Genomic DNA, 24621 nt, shown 5'->3' on the forward strand with positions numbered 1-24621 from the left:
TTGAGCACAAATGTTACAGAAATGAAATAGCTATCAGTTACACTTGTACCTACAGTATTTAAGCAATGAGAAAGTAAATGCTTTCATTTGCAAGCAATTATCTGATCTATCAAAATTCATTGTAGAGCACAGTGAATAACTAGCAACAAATAATTTATTCAAATGTAGCCTATTTTTGCTTGATTAATAGCAACAAACAAGGATTTCTCCAAATGCATTCATTATTCAAATTTATTAATAAATATTTTGATTTTTTTAAATTATTGTTAATATTCCAAATTTGAACTGTGTTGCTTAAATATAACTAGTCAGTTGAGTTGCGTGGTATTGATTCACAACTGGACGAGAAAGCAAGCACTCCTGGAATGAATAAATACTTGTGCAAAATTTAAATCCTGTTTCCACAAATACTCCCACGTGTAACCTGAAATTTGCGTTTTGAAACATGTTTGCCAATAAAAATTGATTGTGAAAAGTGACCACCTTAGAGGAGTAAGAACTTAGTAAATCAAATGTATTTAAAATTCAAACGAATAGATTTTGATTTTATTTTAGTTAATTTTGCATTATTCAGTGATCTATAGTATGTTGTATTTCTGTAAGATTGTGGAATTATAACCAGGTATCATTAGATAAAGTGATGACATTTCTTGATGTACAAGTAGTAATGCATCACAAACTTAAAATGGTATTATGCTTTTTAAGAAATGGTAACTGATTGCTTTTGTTTCCTGTGTTTACATATTGGTATCACTTTTTTTTTCTGTGTTTACATATTGATATCAATAACTCCGTATTTTCTACACCTGATCTTTTCTCCTCCCTTCAGTGAGTATTAAATTGTATTTATTTTTATTTAGTCCTGAAGTTGTAAAGAGTGAACCATATGGCGAGAAGGCTGATGTCTGGGCTGCGGGGTGCATTCTTTATCAGATGGCAACTCTGAAGCCACCTTTTTACAGCACCAATATGCTCTCCTTGGCAACTAAAGTACGCAGGTTTGCTAGATCAAACTGGAGTTATTTTTGTATGCACCTACTGGGTCCCCCAGGATTCAAATATACGATTGTAGAAGACAAGCTACTTTACAGTACAAAAATGTGAATGAGTAGAAGTAAAATCCGGGTGTGGACCACTAGAGGTTACACTCTATACACAGTAGCATCTTACAGTTTAATTACCAATACATTTTTACCCTATCATTTGATGGTAGGATCTTTAGATTCTAAAGGTTTCTGATGGTACTATAGGGTTGGATTTACAATAGGGCATGCACTACTAACAGTCTAGAACATTATCATAGATAAAAGATATTTCATTTTTTGTGTAAATTTCACCCTGACTCACCCTGTTGTTCTTTAGCCCACAGTTACTTAATATTATATTAATCTGTTTATCTGATAACAAGTTCTGCATTAGAAGAAATGCTACAAAGTTTCTTTATGTACTTATACTGGTGATGTAATGTCTGTCATGTTGTTCCAAGGAAAAACATTAATCACACAGACTTCCATGTATATAATGGAATATCTTTATTTTCTTCACTTTCACCTATTTATTTTGCAGATAGTAGAGGCTAAGTATGAACCAGTGCCAGAAGGAGTTTACTCTGAAAAATTGTCAGTTACTATTAAAAGGTAATTACTCATGTAGTTTTATTTCTCAATCTTACCAGAAAGGTGCTTTGTGTTGTACATTTTCATTAATACAGATGGCAATGTAACAACTTACTGACTTTAATAATCTTCAGTTTTTGTCTCTGAATGTAAAAGGGTTTCAGGGTTAAAGGAAGAAAGAGAGATGTGCTCACACTGCTAATAAGACATATAAGACGTGCCACTATCATCAGCATGTCTAGCCCTGTAATATTGGTTCCTCTTGTAAATGGTTTATTGGTTGCATGTTTCCTTTTTTATAATTAAAAAGTGCCTGATAGGTTGAGCCATGTAATAAAATTAGTCTCCCAGTGCCTCTTTTTAAGATATTGCATATTTCCACATTCTGCAAATTATAATGGAATGTTCATTTGTTTCTACTGATACAGGAGTTTCTTTAGAAATGTTTTAAATTCAGGATGTTTCTCTTGTATTTATCTTCATGTAATGAGAAGCATTTATGAATGTACAGTTTCTAAACATATATCTATAGATCAGAGTTACCTCTGTTGTATCCCTTGTTTTTCTTTTTCTCAGCCAATGGGGGCTGCAGGAAGCGGCGCGGGCCGAGGGATGAGCTGGCCACCCTTCCTGCAGCCCCCGTTGGCGGCAGGTAAACAAACCGGCTCAGCCTGCCAGGGGCTTTCCCTGAACATGCGGCGGACCGGCTTTGAGAACCACTGTTCTAGTTCAGTCGCCTGCACTCAAGACAGGGCTAAGTACTTAGATCATCCGTAACGGGTGTTTGTCTAACCTGCTCTTAAAAAATCTCCAGTGATGAAGATTCCACAACCTCCCTAGGCAATTTATTCCAGTGCTTAACCACCCTGGCAGTTAGGAAGTTTTTCCTAATGTCCAACCTAAACCTCCCTTGCTGCAATTTAAGCCCATTGCTTCTTGTCCTGGTCTCAAAGGTTAAATAGAACAATTTTTTCCCCTCCTCCTTGTAACAACCTTGAAAACTGTTATCATGTCCCCTCTCAGTCTCTCTTCTTCAAACTAAACAAACCAATTTTTTTTTCAATCTTCCCTCATAGGCCATGTTTTCTAGATATTTAATAATTGTTGTTGCTCTTCTCTGGACTCTCTCCAGTTCATCCACATCTTTCCCAAAATGTGACACCCAGAACTGGACACAATATTCCAGTTGAGGTCTAATCATTGCAGAGTAGAGCAGAAGAATTAGTTCTTGTTGCTTACAACACTCATGCTAATACATCTCAGAATGATGTTTACTTTTTTTGCAACAGTGTTACACTGTTGACTCATACAGTATTTAGCTTGTGGCCCACTATGACTGGTGATAATGGGCAAGGCAAGAAGTACACAGTTTGAGTTTGTGCACTTCTGAGCAACTTCAGCTCACCTTACCTCCCTTTAAAAAAAAATCAAAGGAACAAAAATGCTTCTGCTTTCTCCCTCAAATGTGGGATTCTGCCTCCAAAAAAGTCAAACTGACCCCACAAAAGGAAGACTTGGGTCCTATATCAGTATCATTTCTATACATAGAGGTCCTGTTCTCTCATGGCCGTGAACGGTGAGAAATTCTAGCTTTATGTCTAGGCTTAGCAGAATTCAATTTTTATTTTTTTTATAATTTTGACAGATACTATTGTTAAATGGTTTTTTAGATTTTTATTGATTTACATTTTATTGTTAAATGTTTTTTTAGGTTTTTATTGTTAAATGGTTTTTTAGATTTTTATTGATTTACATTTTCACAGTTGTGGAAAATTATCAGGGGAGTCAAGCAATAGGGGTCAGACAATAATTATATAATGACAGGAGATGTTGACATTCAAAGAGCTAAAGATTTAGAACTGTTAAAACACAAATTGTCAACATCACATGTCAGAACATAGATAGTAAATAGCCTTAAATCAAACTCTGAGTTCTCAAGCAGCACTTTTCTTACTTTGCCTGTCTGTACATTTAGATTATTATCAATGGAAGTATTTTTCTTTTGGTCAGTTTTTGTATGTATGGTGAAATTGATATTTACCAACATTTACCAGTAAAAATCTAAACTTTCCAAGCCTATTGATGTATTGGAAAAGTTAGAATCCCAGCTTTCCAGTAGGATTCAAACTCTAGCTTGAAACGGTCCTGACATAAATTACTTTCAAGTCATGCCATTTTTAAGGCATAAAAACATATTTTTGGTTGTTTTCAAAGGGTGTTATGGCACCCTCCTGATCCGTTAGTTTCATGGTAACTAAGGGAGCCTGGCTATACAAGTGAAAGAAGATAAAAAACAATAACATTTCTAAAATAGGTATGGGGTTTTGTAGCATATGTGGCACATTCTGGCACTCATTTGGAATGATTTGCATTACTCACTTACTGCTCACCACTTAACAATTATGCAGTCATCCCAAATGTATCCTGATAATACCTTCATGCCTCATCGTGCCATAATCATGTATTCATTCTGTCTCTTTCTGACTGGATCAGATCCTCATGGTGACTTCAAGGGAACTATCCCTTTTCACAGTGCTGAGGATCTGTCCTTTTATGTCTTTCTTCCTCGCTCTTATTCATAAATACATAATAATACTTCAAAATTTGTAAAAGGAAGTATCTGATTGGTTGAGGGCCCACTATTCAGTTACCCTTTATAACTATACACACAGTGACTACTGTAACCTGTTCACTGATAATCCCATATAATTATCAATATAGCTGAACTTTTCATCACTTTATCCACATTCTAATAAGTTGTAATAGATAATTATATGAAAGAAGCTGGGAATAAGGTGTCACTAGCACAAATACTCTGTTTGGGTGATATTAACAGTTGTGGCAAGCATAAAATAAACCAGATAAATATTCTGCATTCCTTAATATTGGTCAACTGAAGTATTTTGTTCAGTTTTTGCTTCATACTTTCAAAGAGATTTAGACAAAATGAAAAGAGTTCAAGGAAAACAGCAAAAATAAGAGATGTGGAAAATAAGAGCTATGAGTAAAAGTTAAGAGGGCTGGACATGTTCACTCCAGATGATTGAGATGTGATCTCTGTCCATAATAGGGATGCTATAAATAAGCCAGGTATCAGTTTTTCAGCGAATGAGGAGCAAAGAAACAATGGCTTTATGTTGCAATTAGTAATTTATGTTCAGTATTTCAGGTAAAATTTGTAAATATAAGAACTTGTTGCCAGAGGAAGTTGTGAAATCACAGTCATGATTATATTCATGGTTAAATATCCATCTTTTAGATGTTCAGTAGTAAATAAACCAGTTCTGCCATGATGCAGGGGAAATGGATTAATGACCCACTAGAGGTCCTTTCCAGCTCACGTGATTCTTGGAAATTCTCACAAATTTCACTGGATTGAAGTGAAGAAAATAAACTTCCCTTTGATTGCCATTTTTTAAAACAGCAAATAAGCCTGCACCTGTTAAAAGGAAAAGAATGCAAAAGTTTGAATAAAACCAGGGAGGAACATTATGCACCATAATGATCTTGAACAATTGACACAGAGAGAGATTTAAATGGACTTGTTTTCTCAAATACTGTATAAAACATCTGATAAGGTATTACTATAAATGTAGGATATGCTTATTAAAATAGCACTCTTTTAGGAAAAACAAAATCATTTTCTGAAATTTTCCCTTCAAGAAGTGTGTTTGATTCATGTATACACATACCTGAACTCAGCTGGTTGAAAGTACTTTGGGGGCAGATCCTCAGCTGCTGTCAGTTGTCCTCTGCTCTGCCACTCTTCTTTCAATATCAGATGTAGACCTTGTCATATATTATTAACATATAATGCTGCCCTACAGTTAACTGCAGTATATGAGACAGTACTGAATGTGAGAACACTGCTTAAAATTTACCACTATGAAGACTTTTGCTGTAATATTTTTATAAACTAGTTAGCAGATGTTCTCACTTTGTACTGAATGCTCTGTACCAGTTGAACACTGTATGCATTTGTTTGGTTGGTTTTTATTCATTTTTGGAATTTCAAGCTGCTGACCTACTAGATTTCAGTTTTATCCCAGCTGCTGCCCAATATGACCACTGATAATTACCAGTGAATATGTGTTAGTGATATTAAGCAGATATCCAGAAATAGGTAAATAAAACTATGTTGTTATGCATAGATTTTTCATTAGGTAATGGGTCTTTCAATAGGTGCTTGACTCCTGATGCAGAAACTCGTCCAGACATAGTAGAAGTCAGTTCAATGATATCTGATGTGATGATGAAGTATTTAGATGTATTGTCCACCTCCCAATTTGCTTTGGAGAAGAAGCTGGAGCGCGAGAGGAGACGCACCCAGAGATATTTCATGGAGGCTAATAAGAATGCAGTGACATGTCACCAGCAGCTTGCCATCTTATCTCATGTAAGTAAATGACTTAGGGTTTTGTTTTTTCTTTTATTATTATCATATTGTGCCATGCCTGTACATTTTGGGGACTAATAAAATCTATGCATTTCTCAATTAAAGGGCTTATTGTTTTATAACAATTAAAGTTGAAATCCATGCAGATTTTAAAATTTATTTTAAACTTGATATTAATTTTCCCATGTGCACACAAATACAGTAACAGTTACAATATCTTACAACCTACCTTCATCCAATATTGAAAATGGCATGAATCAGACTGAAATATACTGGCTCTTGCGTTTTTAATAGAATCTGCTAACATTTAATTATGTATGCACATTTTTAAATGGTTAGTGAATAGCAAAATGTACACTTGGCCGTAATGGAATAATTCTGTGCATGATTCACAAATGATGGCACCTAGAAAGTGGCACCTATACATATTTAATTTTTAATTACAGGTTGGTAGATAAAGAATAGTGAGCTGATAGTGTATTTGCTAAGCTTGTCTTGCTATCTGATGTAGTTATTTAGAAGCATCTTTTGCAGTTCTTTCATTTTGCTTCAGGCTTTGTTTTGTGAGCTTGTGTTTTGTGAGCTTAGTCAAGGGTTTCTGTGTTTTACTTAATGAAGGTCAGCTCAAATGAATTCTTGTTTTCCACAGTAAAAACTCACAGTATAAATTATTATAAACTCAAGAAAAAAGTAAAGTTATGATAATTTATACAGCTATACTGGTAGATTCCGTAATCACATCTCTCTGAGGAGGGCACTTTTTTACTCTTCTGTTATTTGGGCTCACCCTTATAGCTCTCACTGAAAATCTCTGTCTCCTAGAAAAAGATTGAGAGTAGCTCCCAGTCCCAAACCAGTGGATTTCTTAAAGATGCTTCCTTGTCTTCATCACTAGCTCAGTATAACATTTCATGGAACAAGTAACTTATTTTTGCATTGTATAGTTTTGCCTTAATTTTCCAAATCTCCCACTCCAATAAAACAATCTTTATTAAAATATTCCAATTCAGATTTTTTTTTCAATTTAAAGGGACACCAACACACATCACACTGGTGTGAAATTTTTGTGCTATGGTTACAAGTCAATCATGAAGGTAAGGTAATCATGAAAGAAATGTATTGGGGAAAATATTTTCCCTCCTCTCCCGTGTCCCCCCCCCCGCTGCCAGTTTGCTTACTTTCCACATATGAAAGCTCACTTTGCTTATAGTCATTTTCAGTATCTTTGGATGGTCAGTTTCATTTCCTGTCTCATGCACTAAAATGATAACAAAACTGTCATCATGCACAGCTGTGGAAGAGCTCATGAGAGTGCTTGCCAGGTTTTGGAAAATGGTGTATAAATAGGCAATTAAAAAAATAAAAATCTTATTGTAGGTTAAAAACTAAAAATGAATTTATTTTTATACACATACATTATACAACAGTATGAAACCAAGCAATTTATATTTAAACATTCTCCTAACAACTGTAATAACTTGAGTTCGCTGTGCTTTACTTTAATAAAACTAGCATATAAAATACAAATTTTCTTAGTTTTAAATCCTGGTTCTGGTTCTGTGATATTAAGGGGCACTTAGGAGCCTTACTGTCATGTATGCTTGCCTTTTACCCAGATGAGCAATCTGGAGGACCTTCAGGCCTCAGTCCATGGCCAGGGTCTATAACGCTACTTAGTAAGAAGCTCCTCCAGATGATTTCCCCATCTTCCTGAGGATCCTGATCCTATTTGTGTTCAACACACAGGATACAGAAGCTACTGCATGGATTTCCTGTCTCGGCTAGGGAGAAGCTCAAAAGAGGAATTTGTTGCCATTTTCATTTTAGAAAATTTATACTTTGTAGGGGTTGTATGGGAGAGGTTGTAATCTCACTGCCCTTCAATTGTCTTGTGGCATGTGGGGTTCTTTGACATTATGGCCCTTAAATACTGCCCTGGGCTGAAAGTTCCATTGTGACGTATGTGACCGTAGCAACATGCATAATGTGTAGAGTAATTCACCCCATTGCCATAGAATTGTGCTTCAGAATCTGAGCCGCCTCTTTGAGTGGTTGCAGACATGTATTCCACTCAGGTTTGTGCGTTCCCAGCCACTGAAGCCAGAAAATGTTGCCTAGAAGTACCCATAGGAACAATGCTTATGCCCTCTGGTCATATAGCCCTGCCTGAGGCTATTTAAAAGGCAGTGCCATGCCAATTCCCTCAGTTCCTTCTTACCATCCGCAGCTTGAGTCAGAACATTTTATGTTGTGTCTCACCTCACACTTTTCTATCAGTGTTTCTATGATTTTGTTGTATATAGTGTATATATTGTATTTATTGTTAGCTATAGCAGTACCCTTAAGTTTTAGGTAGTTTGTAGTTAAGTAGGATTTAGCCTGGTGGGCTGCCCTTGCCAGGTTTTAAACACTGCCCATTGTGTAAGGTAGCTATCCTTATTACTGCCCCCCCCACACACACACACTCGTAGTTTATTGTACCTAGAAGAGAAGGGCACATTATGGAAAGGTGCTCCATGTGTAAGTCATTTAAGATGAGAATGTAGGTGTCAAGAGACTTGTGCATTTCCTTTGGTACTGGGAAGCTTAACTTTGGACACCCATGTTTTAAAAACTTGGCCTTTGTATGTCAGGCATCTAACATTTAATAGAATCAGTACAATAAATGTAAAGTAAGTTACTTTTATTTAATTACTGTAGAAATACCTGTTGGATTACATAGTCACCTTCCATTATCATTTCATGATTACACATGATCTCAGGAGTTGGCTACCTTAGCTGTAATGCTTGGAAGCTCTGAGGAAGCAAACATATTCACATATCCTGGGATGTAACTTCTATAACTGCCAGCTTTTTCCACTTAAAATATCAAAATTAAAAAACCAATTGAGGCTAAATTTGACATTTGGCTGAAAGTTTGGAGAATATATTATTGCCCTTATATAAATCGATGGTACGCCCATATCTTGAATACTGTGTACAGATGTGGTCTCCTCATCTCAAAAAAGATATATTGGCACTAGAAAAGGTTCAGAGAAGGGCAACTAAAAAGTTTAGGGGTTTGGAACGGGTTCCATATGAGGAGAGATTAAAGAGGCTAGGACTTTTCAGCTTGGAAAAGAGGAGACTAAGGGGGGATATGATAGAGGTATATAAAATTATGAGTGATGTGGAGAAAGTAGATAAGGAAAAGTTATTTACTTATTCCCATAATACAAGAACTAGGGGCCACCAAATGAAATTAATGGGCAGCAAGTTTAAAACAAATAAAAGAAAGTTCTTCTTCACACAGCACACAGTCAACTTGTGGAACTCCTTGCCTGAGGAGGTTGTGAAGGCTAGAACTATAATAGTGTTTAAAAGAGAACTGGATAAATTCATGGAGGTTAAGTCCATTAATGGCTATTAGCCAGGATGGATAAGAAATGGTGTTCCTAGCCTCTGTTTGTCAGAGGTGGAGGTGGATGGCAGGAGAGAGATCACTTGATCATTACCTGTTAGGTTCACTCCTTCTGGGGCACCTGGCATTGGCCACTGTTGGTAGACAGGATTCTGGGCTAGATGGACCTTTGGTCTGACCCAGTATGGCTGTTCTTATGTTCTTATATTCTGCAGGAAATTCCAACATTTCAAAATTTCTTTACATACTAAATCAGAATGAAAAGTTGAAATTTCAGAATTTCTCTGAGTGGAAATTCCCCAAAAAATTGATTTCGAAGCAGTCCAAACCTTTTATTTTGCTAATGTCAAAACATTTTGTTTTGATTAGGTAAAATTGTTTCATTTTGAAAATATCAAAACATAATACAAAATATTACATATTATACACAGAAGTAAAATATAAAGATAAACTATAATATTAAAATTAAATTATAAAGATCAAAATGAAATAAAACAATAGTCAAAATGAAACATTTTTACCTTATTGAAATGAAACATTGACACTGAAATTAAATGTTTTTATTAAGCAAAAAATGAAAATGACTTTTTCCCATAGAAAATTTCATCAAAAGTGACACATTCTTGAAAACATTTCAAAGGCATTTTCTGATGGATAACTTCTCTCAAATTTTTTTGACCAGTTCTACTTCAATTGCTCTCAAAAAATTAAGTAGAGAGATAAGTACTAAGTGAGGTCTTTTACATGCTTTGATTGGGGGCCAGGAGTCTGGTGTGCCCTTTTCATCTTAGTGAGGCCCCCTTTGTCGTCATAGGCAGTTGAAAAAAATACAGACTGGATGCTTTTTGTATTTCCCAGTAACTTGAATAAGTAGATATTCTTTCAGCCTTCCCAATTTTCAGTGCCTTCTTGGAAGGATTGTCACTTTTGTCCCATTCTGCAATTGTGATTTGGTCATTTTGGTGCTTATCTTTTATATCACTATTCCATTGGGAGCTGAACTTCAGTTTATTTGTACATGAATAAACTCTTTATTTTTAACTTGACAAGTTCAAATATTATGCCCTTTTGGATAGGTTCAAAAATCTCTGCGTTACCTGAATATTAGACCTCCGTTCCTGAAATGCATTGGGATCTCTTTGCACTGTTCCACCAACACAAAGCAGCTCTATGGTCAGTGCAGTGGCTGGAATCCTGCAGTAATATAGAAGCAGTTGCTACACTTTCCCTCCTAATGAATGGCAAGTGGCATGGCCAGTGGGAAGCATGGCCTGGGCTTTTTGGTGCCCAAGTAATCCCTGGTTGCTGTGACTGCCCCCCCCCCAGGCTATTGGCAGCTAGTGTCATGAAGAGCAGCTGTAACTTACACAATAAAACTGGACAGTCACATAACCAGCTCACAATCAGGGGAGTTCAAAGTGACCTAATTCCACTTTGCCTTGCAATCCTCTACCATCTCTAAACTGAGCTCTGCACTCCCTAGCCACAGGTAAGGATGATGGCCCTGCTTCTGATAACCTTGCATTTGTTTCCAAGTATCATCTGCATTACAAGGTAAAAATGTAGTTAGCAAAACAGTTATGAGTTTGTTGTTTTTACTCTTGTCAGCTCCGGAACATAAATAAGAATTGGATTAGTTTAACGTTTATTTTTATTTTCCTCTTCATCTGTGCCTAGATGTATCTTTTACTTGATGGATTTGAGTATTATTCATTGATGAGGGTTAAATTAAATACAACTTCAGCCAGTCAGATACCAGTTCATTCCTAAACATATTTTTCTTTTAAAACAATTGTGTATGTATGCATAGGCTGGTCTCTTATTAGTTGAAGCAAATAATATGTTTGTTTTCAAATCATGCAGAATGCAACAGGTTATTAATGTTACAGTGAGCATAATATAATCTTGACTTTAATTTAAAATATGCAAACCTTGTACTTGTTGTGATTACAGTTTCATGGAGGCAGCTTACATCTGCACAGATGTACACTTTTTTTTTTTAAATCAACAAGGACCATTATTTGTCTTGAAAATCTAACCCTCCATGAACTGTTATCTTCTTCCTCCTTTTGCTCTATTGATCTCATCCTGATGCTGCTCCATTTTGGCATTTAAGTAGCACATATTTGAACTACAGTTTAAGAACTGGAAGCTATTTTTTGTATGATTAAAAGAAACCTGGAAGAGGTTGCTTGCTTAAACATAGTATAGTATAGTATTATCAGTAAACTTCTACAGTATTTGGGAAAATAAGATACATCCATTGTGAAAAATGTTTTGGTGGTATTTTTTTTTTCAAGAGTTGCTGAATGTGGTAAATTAGCCATTTCTTGTATGATTTATTTTCTAAATTGTCAGCTGTGAAAATGTGTGATCAATATATCAAGGACATTAGAAAGACAAGGACAAGCATATTCATTAATTTCATTTAGTTGCAGTTCATTAATGTGTTCAAGTGTTTTTATGCCATTTATTATAGTGGTATCACCACTGCTCTGCAATTAAGAGTGATAATTATAACCCTCTACGCCCACCCCACCAGCCTTTTATTTTAGGATTTTATATTTCTAGTATGAAAATGTTTTGGGCTGAAATGTGGCAAAAAAGACCCAAGCCAAAGAGCAATAACTTTCTTTTTATTACATTTTTAAAAACATTCAATCATTTCTGAATGTTTGTGTTGCAAACAGGTCAGAAAGAAACTTAATGGTATAAGTTTTTTTGTTTTTCATAATCATAGGTTCCTAGAAGTTAGAAATGGAAGAGATTATATACAGAGGTCACCCCTTTGAAAGTGGAAGATACAGTCTTCTGATAGTGCTCATATCCTTGGTGACGAGGGCCATATAAGTACATGGATGAGGAGAGAGAGTGTGTGTGTCAGATATTGCACTGATACACCAATGTCGGGAAGATGGTGATTATAGAGAGGAATAGGAGTAGGGAGTGCTCTAGACAGCTTAACGCCACAGAGCACTTGGAAAGGAAGCAGAAGTGTGGTTCATGTATAGCAATAGTTTTTTAAAGATCAGTAAGAGGTGAGAGACAATTTATTTAACTTATATACTTAAAAATAAGAAAGGGCTTTTGTTCAAGATGGGGCAAGATTGGAGCAAGATTTTCCATTATGCTTTCCCTCCTCCTATCAAGGGCCATCAGAAAGTTGAGGCAAGGCAGGACATTGAAAATCTGATTCTTGGGCTATCGGAGCACAATGAAAAAAATCTACATATCAACTTCTAATTCTCCCAGATTGTCTGTCTGAGACAGATCCTACACCCAAATCTGAAATCACTGCACTTGGTGGCTGGGATTATAGCATTTTGCTAAAATACAGACTTCAGCTGCTCTTAAGAAATGCATCAAATCTTGCACAGAAGTCATTTGTCCTGCACAGTTAAGACTTATGCTTTACAATAGAAAATAGAAGGATTCTGAGACTTGCAGTTCAACAACTATGAAAACAGTGGGCTGCTGATACAGCATGCTGGTTATATATAGGTCTGCTTTCCTCATTCTCAGAGAAATCATGTAAATAGTAGGACCAGTTGTGAGTCTCTCTGGCATGGAGGAGACCAGGAAGGGGTAGGAGCTCTGATCCTTCCAAGGGGAAAGGGTTTGAGGAAGAAGCCGGAATTAGAACCCTGGCAGGAAGTTTTGAGATGAGTTGGGCAAAGACAGGAGCTCAGTATAAGGAGGGGTGAACTCCTGAGAAAAAGGGACACAATTCACCTAGACCCTCATGAGGGGTGTGAAGGGGTTGACTAACCACTGGTGCCTGTAAGGAAGGAGGGGCAACATTGCTTCCTTGTGGCCTTTCTGGGGGGGGTCTCTTAATTTCTGAGTGACCATGTGGAGCCAGGCTCCCTGGAAGTATTTCTACCCAGAGAACTTGTGTCAGATGTCAAGGTAGTCAAGTATAGCTACTTTTACCCGGACATAGTCTTGGGCAGACACTGTGTCCAATCCCTGGTATGCAGGTATTGGCCTTATGGCATACCAGCTCCTGTCAGGTAAGGTGACAACAGGGTGGCCCACTGGTCAGGTGGCACTGGGTTGCCATCTCCACCTTACTCAGACATTACCAAGAAAGCCTCTGGGTTGTCCCCAGGGCCCGTCTTTGTGAGTTTTACTGCCATGGGTGGGGCCACTTGGCCTGAGCTACAGTCGCTGGAGGGGAAACCGTGTGGAGACCCAAAGGCTCCATCAGGGCCAATACTTATTGGAACAGCCTTTGATGCTGTTCCTGCTGTTCTGCCCATAAGACCCAGACCAGCTGATGCTGCTGGGCAGCTATTTGCTGCAGGAGTTGCTGCTGCTGGTTTTCAGTCATCCGTTTGAGAAGACACTCTATATTCATGTTGTCCGTCCTATCAAGCCACACCTTTAAGTCTAGGGTATTTGTCTGTCTGGATCAGTCAGTCCCCCTGCTCTCCAGGGGTGGGAAGGATGCCTGCATTCTCCAACCGCTGTGAAGGGGTTGACTCACCACTGGCACCTCCTTGGGGCATGGTGTAGCATGTCTCTCCCTGCTGGGTGGCTCCACCAAGAATACACTTCTTAGATCCTCCTCTTTTTTGAGAATATTGTACTCAGGAAATCAAGAATTTCTGTAAGCATGGTTAAAGTTAATCACACAGTCTTTTGTTCTGTGTTTGTATAGCACCTAGCACAATGGGGTTCCAATCCATGACTGGGGCTCCTACAGGCTAAGATAACATAAATAATAATATCATCCAGCCACACCCTGTTTAAAGGTTTCTAAGTCTTTGGGTATCCCACCGTTAACATATTTCTTCAAGGACATAGGTCTTTCTACCTGTATGAGAACCACAAAGCTCATGGGAACTGAACCTGAGGTTGCCAAACTTGATGGAGCCACCTTTTATGCTAGTGGAGGAGTGTCATCTTTACCATCCAGATCTCAAAATGGCATTCTCTGTGGCCACAACAATAGATAGAGTAAGTGAGAGCCGGGTCTTGATTGCTGGCCCTCTGAATGTGACGTTCCATAAGGATAAAGTTTTCCAACACCTATACCCCAAGCTCCTCCCTACAGCTATCTGGTTTCCTTCTAAAATTTTCCAGCATCCTCCAAGAATCTCTCCCTACAGAGGGAAGAATAATCTAAATATTAAAAATTATTAGCTCTTTTCTAGCTGGGACTAGATTTATTTATTTAACATCCTTCCTGCGCCTCTGGGGGTGGGGGTGAAAACCAACATATTCTATTCCTCTCTATCACTTGCTGCTGCTTCCATATGCTCTATGGTGTTGGTAGATAGCTAGGACTAAATTTATACTCAGCTCTGGCAGATTGATAGCCGGAGATGGAGAGTCCTCTTTGTTCAGAGATTAACTAAACAGACTTTGTCTATGGATCTTTTATAATCTTGCAGGTGTCACACTGCTTCAAGGCTGCAGGACACATTTAGCCAGTTCCAGCGCAGCCTCCAGAGCATGTCTGAAGAATGTTTCTGTCACGGAGATCTGTAAGACTCAATTCACACATTTTAGGCAGCATTACTTTCTTGATTTGGTGTCTAGATCTGATGCCAGTTTGGGAGAGTAATCTTGCAATCTTTTTATTTAACTAGCTTTTCCTCTGACCCACTTCCTTTGAGGGCTGTTTATTACCAGTTAATCTCTCCAGGGTAGGGTTCAATATTAACAATACTCAAACGATTTGTAATTCTTCAAATAGATTATCAGTACAATACTATACTGCTCAACCTTCACTCCCATTTCTTTAAGTCTTTTGTTAGTTTTTGATTAAATGGAAAAGAACTAGGGATATGACTCCTGTAAACCTTGTGCTAAATGTTCAGTTCCTCAAAAGAGAATGCTTATGCCCCAAGTGCTTAGGCACTGGTTTCCAGAGGCACATGTTTATCCCAACAACACTGATAATTTACTCAGTTACTTGGCAAGTACATTTTCTTTTTTGAGTATTTACTCCTGGGAACCGGTCATAACCTTTTCAGGTTCTCTCCTCTGTATCTCTCATGCTAGTAAAACTAGCAAATTGTTTTGATTAAATCTGAAGTTTGGCAAACAGCCCCACAATATGATTTGATATTGCTTTGGGTATTTCATAAAACAGTTTAATTATTTCTGCACCGGATATGTATATTTCATTCATCACAAAAAACTGTTATTGGGATTGTTACTGTAAATCAACTAATGCATTTAAAAATGCGTAAATGAAGAATCGTAATTATCCAATAGACCTGATTTGTTCAGTTGGAGTCATTTTAGTCTATTGGTCACTAGGAGCTTTTTTTTAAAAAAACTCCATAATATTGTAATTATGTGATAAAGTGGAAAGTTTCTGAAAAGGCTGTTTCTACGTCTGGGAAAAATAATATAATTTTTGGAGTTTGGTAGTGAAAATGTATTTGACAGAAATGCTAGAAAAATATATTTATAAATATACGAATGATTACCCACCAATGTCAGAAAAAGAGGACAGGGTATACGTTAACGTCTTTATTTGAAACTTCCTTTTGTCTAGTTTTCCATCCATTAGACTGTGTACACTTTTTTGTGATTAAACATTTAAGTAACATATTTATCCAATCAGCACATGAGCGCTGGTAGGACAAAACTTTGAAATTCTAAACAGAAGGAAGAAAAAAACATACATTTGATTCTATATTGGGAGGAACATGCCATCCATACTTCAGTGCGTCACCATTTTCTCTTTATTGGACAATCTCCTATGGGCTGAAATGATTATGGGCAAAAGAGATTTCATGTATGTACCATCCATTCACTAATTCCAACGATGACCTTGGGAGAAATCTGTTAAAGCAAGAAAAGAAAGATAGAAAAGAACCTCACGAAGAGACGGAATTCTGGAGAAGACAGCAACAGTGAGAGAACTCCCCTCCCATCCCAGCCAATTCCTAATTGAAATTCATTGTATTTCCATCAGGAGGTCAGCAGCTGGGACTACATCTTACCTAATTGAAGATAAATGCATCAAAAGTCACTGGGTAGATCTCCACTTTTGGGTCACATCATCAACAACATGTGGTATCAGAATGCTCTTTAGATTGAGGCTTCTAGAAATTCCACATGAAGGCAGCACCCCTAAAATTTTAGATATCCTTTTTTTCCCTGTTCCTGAAGCATTAAAGCGTCTTACTTCACTCATACTGTCTGAGAGAAATTTGTTTTATTCTTAAAAATTATGTTGCTTTTAAGATTTTAAATTGCTACAATTTATCTTCAGGTGCACATTGAAAATTAAGTTTTCCATGTTACTACCCTATTGTAATGTGATAACGCTGGAATCTACAGTCCTAAATAGTACCTGTTTATATAATAATAAGTTTTACTATTGTAGTCATCAGTCTGGTATGAGTATCTCATCTGCATTAATAAATTTATCTTCTACACACGTTGAGGCAGGGAAGTATTGCTATTGCCATTTTACAGACGGAAAAATTGAGGAACAGAAAATTGTGAAGTACATAAGATTCCTTGTGAAGCCTTTGGCAGAGTTTCCTAAATCCTAGTCCAGTACTGACCCATAAGGTTATCCTTCCTGTTAGGTGTTGCAATGGAAATTCCTGAGGATTTATTTATTTAGCCTTCTGGATTGAGTTGTACAATTGGGAATGGAGGGAATAATTGGCTTAAACTATTGGGCAGGTAGCACTACAGTCAGTATTCAGGAGTTTCACTAAGTGACCTTCAAAGGAGCGGAGGAGTTGGGATCACATTCATTTTGTACAGCCATGGTGAGATGACAGTCACCTTAGGGAAGGTGTATGGAGAAGGTCTGAGAATCAGTTAATATCCAGAAGGGCAAGTACCTAAGACAGCACCTTTCGTAAATGCAGACTGTTTGGGAGAAACTTTATTGTCCCCTGAAATTACTGAATATTAAAGTACAATAATACAAATAATTAATAATAATAAAGTTAATGATTTGTTTTATGTTCTTTTTATATATTGTTCCTATCTTTACATGTAATAGCTATTGTCTGTAAGTAAATTCATCCTTTGTTTTACATTATCCTGTTGTAGTGTTGCATGATAAAAAGGAATAGGAGATAAATAATATAAACTGGTCTGCCTTCAAAACACGTCTCATTAAAATAGAGGCATAAGAGGGATCAGAGAGCTCTACTGTGTCCTGAAAAGCTATAAACAATCAGAGTGGTGGTTGGAGCATTTGATATTCATTAAAGACCTCCTTGTTATGGACAGATTCAGCACATACAGGAGACATTTACGACAGCAGTATAAGTTGTATGCCAGTTTTTTTTTTCTTACCTTTATGTCAGCAATACTAATCAGAATCAGGTTGGTTCCACTTCATGAGGTCTCTGAGGCATATACATCAAGCTTACTTTATTATTATTATTTTTTTTTCACTAAACTTGATTGCCTTACACACTTTGTTATGTCAAGAAACCTGTCTGCTTTTAATTGTCCAAGCTGAAAGAGGTTAAATCTCTCATCTTGGTTGTCTGTGGGACCTGTCTATCTTTGTTCAATATTTCTATTTTTAAATTAAATATTTGTTCATATTTTCATATTGTTCCCCTTTTAGTTTGTAGAGAACACATATGGTGAAAAAGAGCTTTGTTGGTACTCTTTGCAACCTATTTTTGGAGTTGAAATACAATTTCTAGGACATCTTTTATATAAAAAGAAAAAATCATTTCAGATCAGTAAAAGGGTTCTACCATAAATGCAGAATCACTGGTAGGATGAGAGAGCAGGACAAGCAGCCGAGCAAGAACTATAGTACATTGTGACTTTTTATTGTCAGATTTTCTAATGAGCCTTGGACATCGTTGTAAAAAGGAAAATTGGTAATATTTCCTTCACTTGTTCTCTTCTTTGTTCTTCATTGTTAGGAACATTCGGAGAAGTCAAGCCTCAGCAGCAGCAGCAGTGGAGCAGCCAGTTTCAAAAGTGAATTTTCAGAAACAACTGACATTCCAACCGAAAACTTTCATCCAACATGTGGAAAAGATGAAGACAGAACATGTGATGAAATCGTATCAGATGACAACTACACTTTAGAAAACTCTGAGAAAGGTAGTCAATAGCAGAAGAAACACCAGGAATGTTAGCATTCTGCTTAGAGCTTGGTTAAAAGCTTCCTTTCTGCTTTTATTTTTATGCACAGATGTCTTCTCTGAATTAGATGATGAGCTGGACATATCAGATAATTCCAGCAGCTCCAGTTCAAGTCCTTTGAAAGAATCTGCATTTGGTGAGTTTCTTTAAGCATGAAGCAATACACTGATTTCTAATAGTAAGACATTGGAGTTGTTCTGAAATATTTGGGTATTTTCTGATTAATTGCAAGTTCACCATCTGTTGTGAGAGCAAAGGCCCCCAGTAAAAGAAGACTAAGAGAAACGTTCCATAGTGGTGCCATTCTTTCACTGCAATATAATGCTGTTTTATTTTGTATAGCATTTTTCTTATGAGATATATCCCAATATACTAACCACTCTTTTAAAAAGCTGATGGATAGAGAAATTGAGATGCTGTATAGGCAAAGGAGAAAAGATAAGTTTTCAGATTTGAAAAATAAGAGTGCTGATGAGATAGAGAGATAGAAGAAGGCTGCTGCAGAGAAGGAGGCTCTTGCATCAACAATGGCGAGATTATGTGAAAGAATAAAAAGGAGGCCTATGTTAGATAAACAGAGGGAGTGGACAGAGATGCAGTCTGGGTATGCTTTTGAGTGTGATTGTATGGAATTGGATTATGCAGTGTAGTTAGATGTTAGAATCAAAAGGGAGTGTACTACAGAGTGTAGTCGTCTGTGTGCGTGCTTGGTTATTATGGTTGAAAGACAGGTGGAGTTTAGTTTGGTGTGCATGTAAATACTGGCTTATTGGTGATTTCCTGGATTTTTAGCAATTGTATTACTAAATGGGCTCTTAATCTTTGGGTCAGAAGCAGGTATCAGGAGGTTGCCACCCCCTTGCCCTGGCTAAATGAGAAGAGATCCTACAGGCATCCTGGTGTGGAAAAGGGAGTCATGGTATTGAAAAGCTTAATAACACCACTGTGCCAAAATCAGAAATTCCATCTCACAGGAAATTCCAATATTTCAATATTTGTTTTTATCCTGAATCAGGATGAAAAATTGAAACAATATTTTTTTCATGGAGTGAAAAGTTTCAAAAAGTTTTGCTTCAGAAATGTCAAACTATTTAGTTTTCTCATTTCTGATCTAAACAAAATATTTCAATATTTTTTCATTTTGGTTTGTTGAACTGACTCAAATTATTTCGTTTCAGTTCAATTCAACATTAAACTGTGTTTCCCTATGGCAGTGCATTGCCTTATAGGAGTTACAGCTGATAACCCTATTCTCCCCTATGGGCTGGGCTCACTTTCTGGACTACATCTTCCATGATGCACCTGCAGACAAATGATTCCCCTATACCATTCAGCTCAGTCAGGGGGGAGACTGTGTTACACTGGGAGATGCAGTCTGGCCAGGCAACAGTCCATAGGAGAGAATGAGGCCATGAGTCATCCAAACTACCGTTCCCATGAGACAATTTCCCACCATAGGGAAATGCAGTTTTGTGTTAAACTGACTCAGAATTAAACATTTCAGGTTTGTTCAGCAAACCAAAATATTTCAGTTTTGGTCAAATCTTCCCCAAATGACATATTTTGTTTTGGTTTTCCCAACAGAAAATCAAAATATTTGGGTAAAAATCTCAATTTTCCTGCAGAATATTTCAATTTTGTGGAAACTGCATGTACCATCAAAATATCATTCAGATGGAAAATTTCTGACTACCTGTTTAAGAACTTTGGAAGGTGGAGGAAATGCAGTTGACTGAAGATTTTTTGTAGGGTTTTATTCCAGGCTTCAAGAACCATTCAGAATGTTGCTGTTTTGGTAGGGTTGCTGCAATGCAGTGCTAATTACTAGATTGTTTTCCTTCTTCTCTCACACGTACTGACTGATATGTCTTCTTGTTGATTTAACTGTCTAGCCAGTAGAGGGGGAAACACAAAATAACTGGATAATGCTCTTTAAAATCCCTTAATAATTTTTGGAGAAGTTAGCAGCCTACATTTGAAGTTGTCATTTGTGCAGCTCTTTCAAATGACTCATAATTTATTATCAGTTCTGGCCTATAAGTCGTGTCCCATCCCAAAAAATGTCATGTTGTATAATAAATAAATTGCTTGTCATTCATTTTTCTTGGGCTGTGATTTGCACACCAACAAAACATCTTCATTTGCTAATGGCTAAATAGCTCTTTGCCAAGTTTCATCTCATCTACTGAAGTACCTAATGGGGAAAGAATTCATCAGTTCCTCTTTCACCCATTAATTTTAGTCAGAAATTCCAGAATTTGTCACACATTTCCCCACCAAGAAAGTTTGTAACTGGTACAAAACCACTGCTGGGTTACGTTTAAGAGAAATAATTACATAAATCACACATTTTAGATCACCTGGCTATGGTTTCTACTTAATGCTGAATATTATCAGTGTTGGGTATAAAAGGTTGTCAAAAGTTTTCTTTTCTTCTAGGAAAAAATAAAAGGCAACTTTATGAAAAAATATATATATTTTTAACTTTTAAAGTTCCCTGATATTTGTAGCATCTTTATTAGAGCTGTAAGGAATTTCTGACAACATATTTTTCAACAGAAAATGTAACATCTAAACTGAAACTTTTCTTGGAAAAGGGTTGGTTTTGATGAATTTTTCAACTTGAAAAAAGTTTTCAAAACAGTTTTGAAATTGTTGAAACATTTTGTTCTGACATTTTTTAAATTAAAAACTCTTTTTTGTTTTCTCTGGATCAAAATAACTTTGTGTTTCCCTCTCTCTCTCTCTCTCTCTATATATATATCTCCTATTTATTTAAAATAGGACATGGTCAAAATTGAAACAAAATATTTAAATTGATCTGAACCAGTTTTTTCCCCCCAGAATTTTGTTTTTGTGAACATTTTGACTTTTTGTCCTGATTTGGAAAGGGGAATTTTTCACACAACAGGTAAAACTCTTTCCCATCCAGCTCTAATGATTGTGATATGGTGTATCATTCCTATGAATATGGTTTTTCAGTGTGCACCCCTACTTAACAAGAGAATAACAACACCCAGGAATTCTAGACATCACTCAGTCTTTTTCTCTATAGGATTCCCCCTCTCCTCCCTACTTGAAACTTATGGCTCTTTTGCAAAACGGCATTCCATGCCACAATGTTCTATGGGACAGAAACGGATGTGCAGGATAAGGTATAATACAAAAGTATTTGGCCCAGTTATGGGCCTGGAGATACCGTGATATATTTAATTATATACTTTATGCCCTTTAAAAAATATATCCATAAAGATAGAACTGTATTTAACAGTTATAAGAAGAAGGGGACTGAGCTTGTAGTGCAGTCATTTTAACCTTACAAGACAGATTCCCTTAACAACTTCAAGTTTGCCCTATGCAAACTTATATGCTGTAGTAATTGTTCATGCTTCTTGGCGATGCCTTGTATCTGATCTTACCATATAACTGGGTGGGCTGAGTCAGGAGTTGACTTAGTACCCTGTCACTCAAATCCCCACCAGTATACATTAATTTGGACCTGATTAATTGATTGAGGGTGCCAATTAACTCAGTAGAGATATAGCGGAGGGGATAATTGGGTGGAAGTATCCCCAGCAGCTGGAATGCTATAATCAGACAGGAAGGAAATGCTAAGGAGGAGAAGAGGTAGCCTAAGGGAAAGTAGGTGTAGGCAGGACTGGCTGCTGCTAGTACTGTAGTGTACTGGTTCCCAGAAGGAGGTTGGGGATGCTGGTTACTGACTAAACAATGTGTAAATAACACTCCAGGCTGTGGCCTGCTGAAGGAATATAATAAAGCACAGTGGAGGTAAACAACACCTGGAGTTGTTGTGATCAGTTACTGAGGCTGGAAAAGACTCTCAAGGGATCACCCTATAACAGTCCTAAAAATCAAATAGGCTGGATATGATTATTATTTGTGTGATGGCAACATCCAAAATGTGCTGGGTGCCAGTGACATATTGTTGAAGAGTTTACAGTCTGAACGGCTAAAAGAGATGCAAATGGTGAGGGAAACATACAGCCAGAAAGAGATCAGGGTGATGCTAGGTACACATTTTGTTATTTTTATTGTGAGTTTTTTAATCATTATAAGATAAACTCTGTCCCCAATTACCCTTTAACTTAGTCATTTGTAGGTGCTTATTTTTAAGTGTAAATGCACTTAATTTGTAGACAATGCTGAAGAAATGAGCAAATAGAAAAATGAAACAAGACAAATGGGAAAATCTCTAACCTAATTGTTATTTGGGTACTCCTAAATAGGTCTGCTTTTACTTCAACTGTTTGATGCTGATATAAAATAGTATTTGATGCTTTTACAGATTCCTCTCCTCTTATGTTCTCTGTGATGTTGGTCCTTTTATCTTATGACATTTTACTCAGTGCACCATGGTTAGCTTGAGTAATAACTAATCAGTCACCACTGAAATTGGACACTTGGTCCCAAATCTGATCAGTAAATATGGGTATTTCCTTCACTTGACTTTGGCTGCTTTTTTGAAGAGGCTAGAGATCATGCTGTCTTGGGGACAGTCATCATTTGTCTGCCCAAAAATGCTACATTAGGACAGTCAAGTACACTTAGGAATTAGATTTTAGTTTCAATGAAAGCTATATAACAAAATTCCAAGATTTTAAACATTAAGAACATTACTCAGGTTCATCAGTCATACTATACAGATACTTGGAGACAGAATATAAAATATTACTTGGGTTGAGAATGACAAACTCTTGACTGTTTACACTTAAAAAGGTTGCCACCCTTAAGCTAGATTTTAAAACAGGATAGGTAGCACAACTTTGTCTGCTGTCTCTGGGACTTGAATGGATGGGAGATAATTTGAGCACAACTCGTTTCTCAGACCAGATGTTTTCAGCCAGAGCATCCTACTGGCAACATCAGATGTCTAAGTAGGATGATGAAGGGAATTATGGTTCTTATAGATGATGAAAATCTAGATCTTTGTAGAAGCACAGAGGTGGTCTTTGCAAGCATTTGTATTTAAAACATGAACATGGGGCAAAAATATCAACATTTCTGTTTTTTTGCTGTTGTTGTTTGGTGTCTGTGTGTTCTTGTCAGATGTTCAGAGACCTGTTTTTTAAGGACAGAATCCCCAAATTACATGACCAAAATAATTATACTGAGTTTTCAAATCAGTATTTAGACATCTAACCTAGGTATTTGGCAAAACTGGGTACAGATAAACACTGATTTGAACACTCAGATGAAGGATGATGCACAGCTTAGGTGGCTATGTCTGAAAATTAGAACTGTGCAGAAGGGAAAAAAAGCAGAATTTCAGCCACTGGGAAAATTAGGCAAATTTAGTAAAATTTGCATGAAGAGAAAACAAACGATTGTCCAGGTGTCTCTACTTCCCCAGCCCACCCCCGATTCTCTGTGTAACAGTGTAGCTCACTGTCTGGAATATTTTTTCAAACCCCCCCCCCCCCCCTTTTTTTTTTTTTACCAAATCATGTCATCAACACTGCAGACCAAATAGTGCTATATGAAATTGTTGTTAAAATCATTTAAAAATATTTTCCTTGAAAGATATTTTGTAGGTTAGGCAAGAATTTAGTAATTGTTTATTTATGATCTTTCCTGTGTGTCTAATGCAGTGGGGAAATTGTGTCTTTTGGTCACAGTTCATATAGGAACGAATCCTTTTAATTGTCTTAAGTTTATTAATAAAGAACAGAGCTTTATGTGATACTAAGCAAAGATAACAGAAACAGAAAATGGTTACAGGCAAACAAAATAACATGCTTCATAGGCCTAAAATGTAATTCTAGCAAATTGTGTCTTCTTAAACAGCTTTCTCACTTACAGCATCCCCAGCCCTTCCTGGTAGGAGGCTCCAATGTTCAGAGAATCAGAGGGTGTTGTCATTTTGTTACCAAAAGTGATGGATAATTAGAATGCCTTTTTACTCCCCTTATATTTCCCCAAATCCATTGTCTTTGCCTCAAGAGCCAGGTAGATTCCCTAGGGTACAGACTCCGTCCTCCAATGTGCTTAGTACACTGTTTCTTCCACCACTTGTAGCTTGATTTTTTTACCTTATATGTGAATATACTTTCATGGTCAATCCACATTCCTTTATCTGTGTGTCAGGC

At 36.8% G+C, this 24621-nt stretch overlaps 1 protein-coding gene across 1 annotated transcript in view; it reads left to right on the top strand.

Annotated features, from left to right (window-relative positions):
* NEK10 (NIMA related kinase 10) overlaps positions 1–24621 on the top strand; it is a 168916-nt gene that overhangs the window by 102503 nt on the left and 41792 nt on the right. The window contains exons 24-28 of the mRNA XM_054019936.1: positions 861–990; positions 1567–1637; positions 5799–6012; positions 18289–18472; positions 18564–18650. Of these exons, the coding sequence (XP_053875911.1) occupies positions 861–990; positions 1567–1637; positions 5799–6012; positions 18289–18472; positions 18564–18650 (686 nt within the window). The remainder of the gene's footprint in view (positions 1–860; positions 991–1566; positions 1638–5798; positions 6013–18288; positions 18473–18563; positions 18651–24621) is intronic.

Source organism: Malaclemys terrapin, chromosome 2 (genome assembly GCF_027887155.1).
Source record: "Malaclemys terrapin pileata isolate rMalTer1 chromosome 2, rMalTer1.hap1, whole genome shotgun sequence".
NCBI classification, from domain to species: domain Eukaryota; kingdom Metazoa; phylum Chordata; order Testudines; family Emydidae; genus Malaclemys; species Malaclemys terrapin.